The sequence below is a fragment of the Schistocerca cancellata genome, chromosome 1 (genome assembly GCF_023864275.1).
Source record: "Schistocerca cancellata isolate TAMUIC-IGC-003103 chromosome 1, iqSchCanc2.1, whole genome shotgun sequence".
NCBI classification, from domain to species: Eukaryota; Metazoa; Arthropoda; class Insecta; order Orthoptera; family Acrididae; genus Schistocerca; species Schistocerca cancellata.
In genome coordinates, this window is record NC_064626.1 from 289,618,095 (window position 1) to 289,630,952 (window position 12,858).

The 12,858-nt window shown below is 34.7% G+C and overlaps 1 protein-coding gene across 2 annotated transcripts in view; it reads right to left on the minus strand.

The window, feature by feature from the left end:
- The window catches only part of LOC126171596 (carboxypeptidase M), a 307,417-nt gene that overhangs the window by 23,392 nt on the left and 271,167 nt on the right, over positions 1 to 12,858 (minus strand). For both annotated transcript variants that reach the window (XM_049920812.1, XM_049920813.1), the window contains exons 8-9: positions 12,270 to 12,446; positions 7,704 to 7,796 (exon numbers count right to left, since the gene is read on the minus strand). In XM_049920812.1, coding sequence (XP_049776769.1) covers positions 7,704 to 7,796; positions 12,270 to 12,446 — 270 coding nt within the window. The remainder of the gene's footprint in view (positions 1 to 7,703; positions 7,797 to 12,269; positions 12,447 to 12,858) is intronic.

Genomic DNA, 12,858 nt, shown 5'->3' on the forward strand with positions numbered 1-12,858 from the left:
CTCTTTATCTTGAGTAAATATGAACACATTTGCATCGTTTCATACTTTTTTGAGGAAGAGCTGACAGACTCAAAAACTCATAGAAACATGTTTTATTTTATTTTATTTTTTTCCAGAGTTGTAGCATAGTAGTAGTAATCAAGTAGCAGCAGGAGAACAAACTTATAAAAGCTATTACATATGCAAGCTTCTTTGGAGTCAGTGGCTCCTTCTTCTGGCATAAGGATTAACGGAGAAGGAAGAGGGATGAAGTAGGACTGGTGTGGTTAAGGAAGGGGGGTAGAATTCAGAATGTCACCCAGAATCCTGGATCTCATCCGACTGGGAGTTCTGGATGATGTTTCCAAATTCTACCCATTTTACTAAAATTCACCAATCCTTCTACTTCACTCCTCTTTCTTCCTCTTCAACCCTTCTGGCAGAAGAAGGAGCTGGTGGCTCCAAAAGTTTACATACGTAATACATTTTGTGTGTCTTCTCCTCCCACCACTTGGTGAGTACATTTTTTATCTATCCAATGGATTATATTTTGCAAAAATGTTTATTTTTGTTGATACTGTGACAATACTGATATTGCTTTGTATTTCATTTGTGTTTATACTTGTACAAAATATTTTTTATCTCATGCTACAAGTGAAAAGTGTACTAGTCATGGAGAAGTTTCCTCCATGGAAATGAAGGTGAAAGGGAATGGAACAAAGAGTGTTCTATAGAGGTTACTCATTATTATCACCAAGAAAAATAATTTTGATTGAGGACTTAATGTCATGTCTCTCTTCCTCCCACTTACTTTTCAAATATGACTTTTAACACCTAAAAGCAAACTGCTAATTTTGAAAGCTTGCACAAGGGAGTTTGTATTTCATTTCTTTCATCTTGCCTTTTAACTATCTTTACTGTACCACTCTAAATATTGGCTAATCAAATCAAACTATTACATGCATGTACTGCAATGAATATTTGCTGTCAACCAATCTGATAAAAATATATCCTTGCCAACACAGATACACCTTTGTTATGCATGGTACAAACAAATCTATCTTTGTGCTAATGAAATTCAGATCTGCACAACTAGTTGAGATCTACAGTAATCTCTACAATTACCACTTCCATACTATTCACGATATGTAAAAAAAAAAAAAAAAAAAAAAAAAAAAACCATGAACTCTTTTAATTTTGGTAAGATTAAAATATAATGATTTAAATAAATGACAATGTAGTACCAAAGACAAGTTGTTCCATCTGAGTTACCTGCCCTATCACATTAAAAATTAACATTGTGATCTCACATTAAGTTATATTTTTACAGAAAAAAGGTTGTCAGTCTTCTGAGAATAAAGCGTACTCACATATTCAAGTTAAAATTAATGTCTAGGCATCATCACAACTCCAAATTCGTGAATGTTTCTCTCATTTTGATCCCAGAATTTAGTGGAGAGAATGTGATGAGTTCAAATAAAGCAATACACATACTAAATTAGATTTAGTCATTTCTGCAAAATTAACCTCTATGAGAGAAAGAATTGGAACTATAACATCTGTCATATTTTTAAAATATTATGTTAATGCAATGTTATATACAAGTATGTTATTTCAATGCTAACCATAACAGGCACAAATTTTAGAATAGTACAAGTGCAGTGTGCATCTCATTAATCAAATGTCATAATGGTGACTGTAATTGTGTCTACTGTTTCATTCTTTTTCATTCTTAAATATGTTGACAATGAGTATCTATTGTAGTTGTTTTTCTCCCAATTTCTCCATCCTATTGCTCAATGTTTTTTCCCCCACAGTGAGTTATCTGTAATTTGTGCTTGTGCTTTTGTGTGTGTGTGTGTGTGTGTGTGTGTGTGTGTGTGTGTGTGTTTTATGAATTTGATTAAATGTTTTTATTGCTTTCTTTCATCATCTTTTTTTGTTAAATTGTGTCTTCTTCCACGTCATACTGGATATAAAATAAATTTCTAGTCAACTAATCTACAGTATATTCTCTACTTAAATGTAGTGGTTGTGTGTTCTAAATATTTTTTTGTCATTATTTCATAAAAGGAGAAGCTCAACAAAAGTATTTACAAATTTGATATAAATATACCAGATTTAAAAATTCTGACTTTGTTGTCCTTCACCATTACAAACAGTTTCCATTTTTAATTTTTACATGCATTCCAGCATAAAATTATCAACAAGGCATTTATTCTACATTTCAGTTTACAATTACTGCATCTCTTCTTAAATTTGTTTCACAAAAATATAACAGTTCAAAAATTGTGGTAAGACAACCATTCACTAGCTGTGAAGTATTTTAAAATTAGCGTATTACCCGGGACCAGCCCGGGCTGGTGTTGCATGAGCCCTGAGTGCATGTAGGGGTGAATCAACAGTGTGGTGGTGGTCTCAATACAAGGTGGGACTTACAGGACCAGTAGTGCACATTTGACTATATGGCTGCAGTATATGCATTTGAGTTCTCATAAGTGGCAGGACACTTAATAAATGTTGCTCACTATGTAGACAGCAACTGTGACTGTGATGGCCCTTATGTTACACGAAAATAATATCTAATGAAAATATTTTACCCACCACTTCAAAAAATACAGTGCAGTCAATTGGTCTACTTTAATATAAGACAGAGTTCATGTAAAAGATCACTTGCAGATGAATCAATCATGCAGCAATGAAGGCACATGTGGGATGCTTTCCTCAAGATCAATTATGTGAACTTAATACATAGTTAAAATTATTTTGCAGGATGTTGGCACCATATAATCATGTAATTGCTATGAGTACCATAAATAAATCAGTAAAAATGGAGAAAATTCTTTGTCTTGGCAGCACACATCCTTATAAAATTAGTGAAAGAAAGTTCCTCACGCTGATTCATTAGTAGCTCTCTGTAACACATGGTGATGTGTAGACCAGCAATGAGGAACTTTTCTTCACTAATTTTATAAGGATGTGTGCTGCCAAGACAAAGAATTTTCTTCATTTTTACTGATTTATTAATAGTACTCATGTTTTTACTAATCTTGCATTACTTCTTCATTTAAAAGGCAACCACTTTACATTTATTTCAGTTCCGCTGACCATGCATTGAATTTTGCTCTCCAACTCATATCTGATGTAAACAAACTAATTTAAAGTATTGCTTCTGAAACTTTCTGTGGTACAGAGTTATGATTGCTTCTCAAAATACATATTTCCAATGTAAAAGCACCACTACTGAGAGCAAGAAGCATTGGCAGATAATTTTCTACATACAGCTGTGAGAGCCCCAAACTATTCTGTAAAATATCGCAAACATGTTACTTAATTTCAGGTACATTCCAGACGTATATATGTATCCCTATAACCCTTTTCACTTTGTGATTAAAACTTTGACTACTGACATAAGCCATGAGCTCTCTTGTATAAGTAGCTAAATAACCTCTGCAAGAGTAGTAAGTGGGCACATAAAAACTATTTTTAAAGCAAAAAGATTAAAGAAAATTGTCAGAAGCCACAAATCACTAGCCAATAATTTGACTACAGGAGAAAACTAGAAAAAGAAACGAGTAGAGATAGGCAGAAGGAAAGTAAGTCACCTACAAAATAGATGCAATATGGAAACACTGCATGACAGAATGAAATTGCAGTACTGAAGTTTAAAACTCCATTTTAAAGAATACATCTAAATTAGCCCACTCAACTTTACAAAGTATTAACTATCATGGGTAGAAATGAGTCTGAAGTAGGAAAAAATAAAAAGAGAGAGGCTGGAAACAAAAATCAATGTGATGTATAGGACATACAATCATTCTTTATGAGGATAAGTGTATCACCAAAGTATTATCACAAAAAATGCTAATATTAGGCAACACTGCCATTGCATTCCAGTGAAGAGTCACTTAATTAAATTTTCTGCCAAGGCTATGATTTTCCATAATCAAAGGAGCCAGAAAGACAGATAAAGCACATGGGTGGATGATGTGACCTGAGATATAAGAAAGGAGTTATAGAAGATGGAAAATAAGAGTAAGATTATCTGAGTGCATCATTGTCCCCTTATGATGTCAAGAAGTTGTAAACCTGTCCTATGAAGAAGCGAAAAGATCAAGATCTTTGATGAGCTTTATTTAAGACAAAGATCTTTAAATATTCAATATAACTAACTATTAAATTCATTGTCAACAGCTGCATTATCAGTGTAGTGCTTAAAAAATTATCTCATGTTATACTGACCTTATTGATTTTCCATGATAAACTATGTAGCACTGATCTCATTACTTAGTGAATCACTAGAGTAGGGTTTATCAATTACTTACTCTGCTAACTAACATTCTTTCCTTATATTTTGTTCTGAAAATAGGTCATATATTATACACTGCTGTTTACAGCCTGCAGAGAAGGAAAGAAACAGAGAAAACCACAGCAATGACAGCTATATCAAAGCAGAGGTAGAAGAAAAAGTTAACAAACATGTTTAAGAGTGAATTAAACATTTACAAGGTGTATGGAGTAGATAATAAATAATGGATATGGCAGAGACATATTTGGGGAACTGGAGCAATAAACCCAAACATTGTGACCCACTTCTCTCTATTACTGATGGAATGAAATGGGGCAGTGTTTGAAGCACAGGACTCACATTCAGGAGGAGTGGGAGTCAAATCACTGTCCTCCCAGCTACATTTACATTTTCTGTGGTTTCTTAGAAAAAGCATGGTTGATTTTATAGTCTATCCTTATCAATTCCAAACTTGAGCTTCTTCTCTTATAATTTCATTACAAACAAGACATTTCATTCTAAGCTTTCCTTACTTTGTCCTTCATTTGTTTCTTCCTTTTTTCTGTAATTCATCTAACTTCACCTAATTGCTTTTTGTATGTGTATCAGTCGTCATGTTCTTTAATTTTTTGCCTCTGCTTTATTTAGAAATAGAGACCAAATGAGTTTTTCCATTCATTAATCACTACAAAATGTTTCTTAGCTGTTGTCTTTAAACAGGGACAATAAGCAGTAATTTTATGTTAGAGCTAATTTTGTCATTATTTTTTATCTATTTTGGTTTTATTTGATAATAGCTCATTCTTCTTCCTTGTTCTTTATGTCTGCCTTGTTATGCAACAAGAAAGAATAATAAGGAAAGAGATAACAAAATCTACCAATGAAAGTAAGTACAGTAAGCTTTAAAAGACACTAAGTTGTGCCAGAACAGTAATATAATCAAACACTTAGTGTGGCTGAAATCCAGAGTGAGTGGAGGATCATGTGACCAACAACAGGCCATGATATGAGTGCCAACTGAAACTGACATATAAAAACATTCTTGCTGAGAAACCTCCACGATGATAGTATGCTCAAGCATTACATGTAAAAATCAGAGAAGACTCTCAGTTAATTTCATTGATGCTTGAATAGTTCTAGCATCATAAAGATATGTTTTGTGCTATAATTGTTTCTGCAGAGAAGGTATTTCACAACATTAACAGTATACTCACACAAAAAATGAGGTTATAATTAGTAGTTTATCTCAAGCCAAATTCTTCAGCATACTGTGAAAAGAAATGAGAGTCATATGCTATAAAGCCTTTGGATATACTGAAGTTTTACTGAAGAATGGAGAAAATATGGTATTTCTTGGTATTTCCATAAAAACCCATATTTCTGAAATTTGTCTGCTTATTGTGTGTTCAAAATATTTTGAGTCCTCTTCGAGAGCATTTTTTTCAATTGATCTTCAAAATGACATACACTTCGCCCTACATCCTTTGCTATTTCTTCCATATAATCATTCATCCATTTTCATCTTTAATTATTGTATATTGTTCCAAGTTCCACCTCAGTTTCTGCTGTTGTTTGATGTGTTGTTGAGCTTACAAGAGTGATATACCTTGCATTATAGCAAGTTCGTCATTATGTTTGTTCTACACATTTTAAAAAATCATAGTGACATACTCATGCTTTGATAAAAACTGGAAGGAGAAAGCTGAATAGGTAAAACATCTCTCATGAAACCGTTTTCATCTCATTCTGCTTTTCATTCTCCTCCTTTTTTTTTACTCTTGAGAAAAACATCTAACTCTCCAAGCTAGATGGCATTTGTCTGTTCACTTGCTTTCCCACAAAATTCTGAAATTAATATGATTTCCTACTGATCTTTGTTTTACTAATGATTTACATACTCTTGCACTCATTTTACTTAACCAGGCTTCAGATTCACCTATCAAGTATGATGCTTTCATGAAATACTGCACATAATTCCAATAAATATTCTCTCTCTCTACCTTTTCTTCATTTCTATCTCCTCATGTTTTTAAAATCTGATCATTGTCTATTCCTTGAGGATATTCCCAACAGAATTTTTGGATATATAATTTGGATGAGTTCTATTTGTGAATTCATGGTTGGTATAATGTCACTAATAAGAGTTACATAACTTTATGTGTCTCTTGAAGCTGTTGTTTCAAAAATGTATCATATATATCATATAGAGTTACAACTACAACACAAGAATCTTTTCATAGTGCAAGATAAAGGTAACTACTCAATGAGGAGACCAGCCCAGCATGGATTATTGTGATGAATGTTAGAGATGAACTGTGTAAGCCACAGACATGGCATAACAAATGTTATTTTGGTAACATGGCAAGTGAATATGTGAATGGCAAATGAATGTGTGAAGCTATTCAGTGTACTAGTTGTGAGCAGCCTTTGATATAATTCATAGCGCTGATTACTGTCACATCAAAGTTCTGCTGCCAAAATTGTGTCACCTTTGCAGATGGTAACTTATTTTTTATTTTAATTTTTATTGTTTTATTTTTGAAATGCAAGGGATTGGCAGCATCCCACAGCAACCTTCATAACCTTCACATTTTCAGTGATCTTTATCCATTTTTCTTCATTTGTGTTGTAACATTTAGTAAACATTATCTGCCATATCTCTCTCCGGCCATCATTTTTCCTCAGTTACTTCTTACCTTAATAAGTTATTACAGTCTAAATTTATATAATTATTTTATTGGTGTTCTTATTTTTTCAGCTATCTGTTTATTTATTCTTTTTCTGTGACCCTAAGCTTTTTATTTGTTTATTGATCCATTGGCATCGGAACAATTAGAAAGTAAATATTCAGTCTCGTTGCTTGGTCTTCTGATTTTCATATGAGTCCTAGTATGTAACTTGGTGATAGTGGCTGTTTTCAGGAAGCATTCTTTCTCAGATAACAGATGAACTAACAAAACTTTCTGTCTAAACTTTTGCCACATTATCAGCTTACTAGCTCATCACCTTGGCCACCCTTTATATAGAAAAATTATTGATTTTATTTTATGCACAATGTCATATTGCTGCAATACAGCAAAGTTGTCTGCATATTGAGCATAATACTGAAGAAACCATGATATGCCTAAGATAAATTATGTGCTAAGGCCACTAGACACACCAGGAAAGAAGTGATGGGATGGTAGTAAACGAAATGTTGGTTGGTATTTGCCCCAGCTTTATTTTCATAAGAAGCTGGGCTGTAATATGAGTAAGGTGAAAGACGTAAATCATCTGGTTCTCCCCTGTCACCTCCAGTTGTCACTATACTTCCTGGTAGCCTTGGGGGAGCAGGAGCTGCTGCCACTGCTACACCACTTTGGGTATCACCTTGATAAGGGGGCAATGGTCGTGGAGACCCTTTTCTTTGCAGATTAACAACTGGCCCATCACCTACCTTTGCAGGATGCAATGTAACATTGAGAAGTGTTGGATGCTGTTCCACAACTGTGAATTCTAGCTCACGAGGGATGTAACCATCAGCGTAAACCTGAAAAGAAGCATATTACCTTTTAAAAACTATCTTGTTAATAATACAATGCATTTTACTACTGCTTTCACAACTACTGAGTAACAAGTGGAAAATGAAACATTATTTCTATTTTTCCAATGCCTTTGCGGTATCCAATGTTCAAAGTTCTTGTTATTCTCATACACAGGTGTTGTGTGCTTTACGCTGCATGGTAAGAATGAATGTTTTCTAAGATCATGTGTAATCTGCTAAGCAACTTCCATAATGGGTGGTCACTTGATGATGCTTACCAAATTGCTAATTATGCACAAGTGAAGGGACATATCACTGAGAAACAGTTAATGTAGTATACAAAAGCAGCTTCTTCCTATTGATATGTTCTTTGACTTGTTTCTCATCACTGATGAGAGTCCTTCATGTTGAATGAAGCTCTTGAGAGATTGTGTTTGAGGAACAAATTGACAATTGATTTGTCTTTACCACTACTGTAGCTTTCTGTTATTTTATGAACTCTGTAAATGTCTTAGTGACTTATAGTTGAAACTATGGTTTGTACTAATTTACCATCTGAGGCTAAATGCTTCATGACTGGGGTTTGAAATGTATGTCATATTTAAATGATATACTCAAGTTACCCTCATTAGCAATGTTACACACCTGTATAAAATATCAAGAAAAATAATCAATTTTTGAAAATATAATGTAATTGGACAGATTCAAAAATCTGCTTACCAAGCTTATAAAAGGTATTATGAATGTAAGCTTTTGGAGCCAGTGGCTCCTTCTTTTGGCAGATATGTTGTAAGGGAAGAAAGAGAGGTGAAAGAAAAGGACTGGTGAGTTTTAGAAGAAGTAGTAGAGTTCAGGAAAGTCACTCAGAAATCTGGGTCAAGGGAGACTTACTGGATGGAATGAGAAGGAAAGACTGATTGTTGGGGACTGCACCAGATGAGATTACTACTAAATAATTGTGCATAAGTTAACAAGAGCGAAAAACTAAGGGCATTGTATGTGATAGAGGTGGGATGGGGTCAGTGAAAAATGGAAAAGTCAGAAAATGAAATGTGTAGAATACTAAAACAGAGTGAAGAAAGGAAAGTTACTGTGAAGAAATGCTGATACTGGAAAAATTAACATAAATTAAGGCCACGTGGGTGGTGAGGACCAAGGACATGATGTAGTGCCAGTTGTCACCTGTGGAGTTCAGAGAAATGGTGTCTGGATGAAGAATCTGGATGGAAAGTATAGTGAAACTGGCATTGAGGTCATGACTGTCACGTTGTAGTGCATGTTCTGCAACAGGATATTGTGTGGACTCTTTGACTATGTCCATTCACCCTAACTGATAACTTGATCTTAGTCATGATGATGTAAAAGTCCGAACAGTGTGTACATAAAGCTGGTGTATGACATATGTCATTCCACAGGTGGCTCTCCTTTTGACAGTATATTTTTTGCCACTTACAAGGCTGGTATATGTGGTGGTAGGAGGATGCATGGGGTAAGTCTTGCAGGGGATGGTCACAGGAGTAGGAGCCATAAGGTAGGAAAATGAGTCCAGAAGGAGCATAGTGTCTGACAAGGATGTTGCGGAGATTGGGAGGGTGATGAAAAGCTATTCTAGGTAAGGTGGGCAAAATCTCAGACAGAATGGACCCAATTTCAGGGCATGATTTTAGAAAGTCATGGCCTTGTTGAAGTAGCTGATTAATACATTCAAGGTCAGGATAATACTGGGTGACATGTGATGTACTCTTAAGTCGTTTTTTCAAGAGGTCAGTAGTACAAAGGTTGGATGTGATGACTTCACAGGAACTATTCCTTTCTTCACTCTGTTTTTGTTTTCTACACCTTTCATTTTCTCATCTGTCTATTTTTTGGCATCCACTTCCCACCTCTATCACATACAATGTACTTAGCTTTTCACTCTTATTAATTTGTGTATGATGTTTTAGCAGTAATCCCTTTCTTCCAAATGACCCTATCTTCCACCTTTAAGTTCTCAGGTTTTCAAATCTCATCTGGTGCAGTCCCCAACAATCAGTCTCTCCTTCCCATCCCATCCGGTAAGTTTTCTCTGACCCAGAATTCTGGATGACTTTTCGAAATTTTATCCATTTTCCTAAACTTCATCAGTCCTTTTCCTTCATCCCTATTCTTTCAGCTTCAACCCTTCTGCCAGAAGAAGGAGTCAATGACACCTAAAGCTTGCATGTGTAATACCTTTGATATGTGCGTTCTCCCACCACCAAGTGGTGAGTAGATTTTTTACCAATACAACTGCATTACAGGTATATGAAAGGTTTTTCTTGTGTTTGAGATGAAAAGTATAAATATTTGCAACCAATGGAAAGCAGTAAAGTATATCAAAGAATAATGACTTAGTCAGTAATGTGTTTGTATCCCCTGTCACTACTCTTCCTCCGTCAACAACAACACTGTTTACCTCCACATTGTTAATGTTTGGTTCGTTTGTACTTTATTAAAATAATCTCAAACCATTTTAAATCATGGAACTTCATAGCAGCAATTACAAATAACTACAGCATAAGCAGAAGTTTGCAATCAAATACAGTATTCTGTTTCAAATCAGTAAGTATTCTGGTTGGACCTCTTTAGAAAATATAAGCAAATATTACATTTTGCCTTATAAAATAATATCATTTATAGTTTTTAATAACTAACAGGCATGTCTGTGAAATGGGAAATTTTGAAACCTCCACCAGTGAAACAAATTTATTCATAGAGATATCAAATAAACACAACTTGAATTTACAATGCCTGCAACTTAAAATGACCGTCACTTGAATAGGACATCACAGAGGTGGCCACCATTTTCCTACATACATTTCCAGTCTTTTATGGAAGTTAGCCATCACGCCTTGCAGGACTGATGATGGAATTTGATTAACTGTGTCACAAATTTGATCCTACAGTTTCTGGATGGTATGTGGTGGGTCACTCCAGAAGATCTGAGATTTAAAATGACTCCAAAAGAAGAAAGCACATGCCACATTGTCAAGGGATTTCGGAGGCCAGGAAATGTCCTTATTCTTGGGGATGAGCTACGCAGAAAAGACGTTCTGTACTGCATTAATTGAATATTGTGAGACATGGCATGTAGTCCAGCTTATTCAAAGAACATAATTTGCAGTTACAGGAAGACCAGCAAGCTGTCGCACTAAGAAATGGTTCACCATGTGAACATAGCATTCTGTATTCAAAGTAAGAGTATTTCTGTGATCATCTTAAAAAAAAAAAAGGCCCTATGATTCCAAATGATGATATGCTGCACCACACTGCCACTTTCTGACTGTGAAGTGATGTATCATGAAGCATTTCAGGATTTACTGTTACAGCAGTAGCAATTTTTATACATGAAATATTAAATGAACTAGATGAAGGAGACAAGGTAACAGGCACCTTCCTGGATATGAGTAAAGCTTTTGATACTGTGAATCATACAATTCTATTCCATAAATCCTATCTGAAAGACACAAACAGTGTGTCAAACTAACTTATAAAAGGAATTAACAGTTGGCAACAAGCAAATCAATCCACAAGATACTTCATTGTGGTATGCCCCAAGGAAGCATACTGGGGCCTTTACTGTTTCTTGTGTACATTAATGATTTAATTGAACCCCAAAACTGCTAGGTTATAAGCTATGCTGATGTGACATCTGGGGCCATGATATGCTACAAATAGTACTGAAATCAATATAACTTTCTATTAAATTATCTTACTACAAATAAGTTAATTATAAATAAAGAGAAGACAGTGACAATGCAATTTAAGCTTAGCTATAGTCAGAACACAAACAGAACTCTATTTACACCTCCATTGGCCCTTAGCTACACAAACACAAATTTCTGGGTATAATTGTTAATGAACACCTGTCATGGAAAGAACATATAGACTATATTTGTAAGAAAATCAGTCGAAATGTGTATCTACTGAAAAAGGGTCTCAGCGTTCCTGGAACATGATAGCTTGAGACAAATATACTTTGGAGTGGTACATCCGCATCACCAGTATAATACTGAGATATGGGATAGGGCACCAGCTGTCTATACAGACAGCATGCTGATGGGACTGAGGCATGACATGCGAGATTTTAATGATCATGAAATACACACTGCATGCCCACATAGCTATTGTTGTTTTTATAAAATGCCTTCATGGCAACAGTAAGTTGTTTACCTGTCCAGAACACCATCTCGACTAAACATTGATATCAGGGTCAATGGCAATGATTTGTTGTCCAGATAGCACCACTCCCATTTTCTGATTCCTAATGCAACACACTATTTCCAAGGTTGTCAAATTGTCCATTTCACTGCTGCATCTGCTACTTCTGTTTGGTTTGGCATATTACTCACAAAAGGTGGAATAATATTTTGTGATTGTCAGCTGTTGATCTTTTAAAAATAACCAGATAGGTAAAGCTGAAGTGTTTACATTAATTTCACTTATATAAACGTTACTTACTTCTAATTTATATACTCCAGGAAGCAAAATTCTCCAGAATTCACCATATTTTGTTGTTTGGAAACCAACATCTCGAGATTTTATTTTTAAAGATGCTTTCTCAATTGGATTGCCATTCTCATCCATAACAAATCCATGAATGCCTCTGTGAGCTTCAGCAAGAAATTTAACGAGTGACTGAAAACAGAACAAAATTAGTAATTATTTAAAATTATCTGATAAATGAAATATTAATTTCTAAACACTGAAGTTGGTAGCTATATATGATCATAGTTACACAAATGTTGATATTATTTTAAACAGAAAATATTTGTCTTGGCAAATAACAGATCCAATTTGATAAATGTCTGAGGTGCATGAAAGAAAAAGGGTGAATTTTTTAAACTGGTCCAGCAACAGGGGAGCAGATCAGTTTAAGTATGTTGCTACATTAATTATGATTTCAGTTCTGATTCCTGGATATCAGTACTCTTAAACAAGATGCCTGCCTTATTCTGCTGTGCCTTTTTGGAGCCACAGGTTATTGTGACTTTACTACCTAACACAGAGGGGTTAACAGAATTACTTCAGATATTCACTATATTTCAAG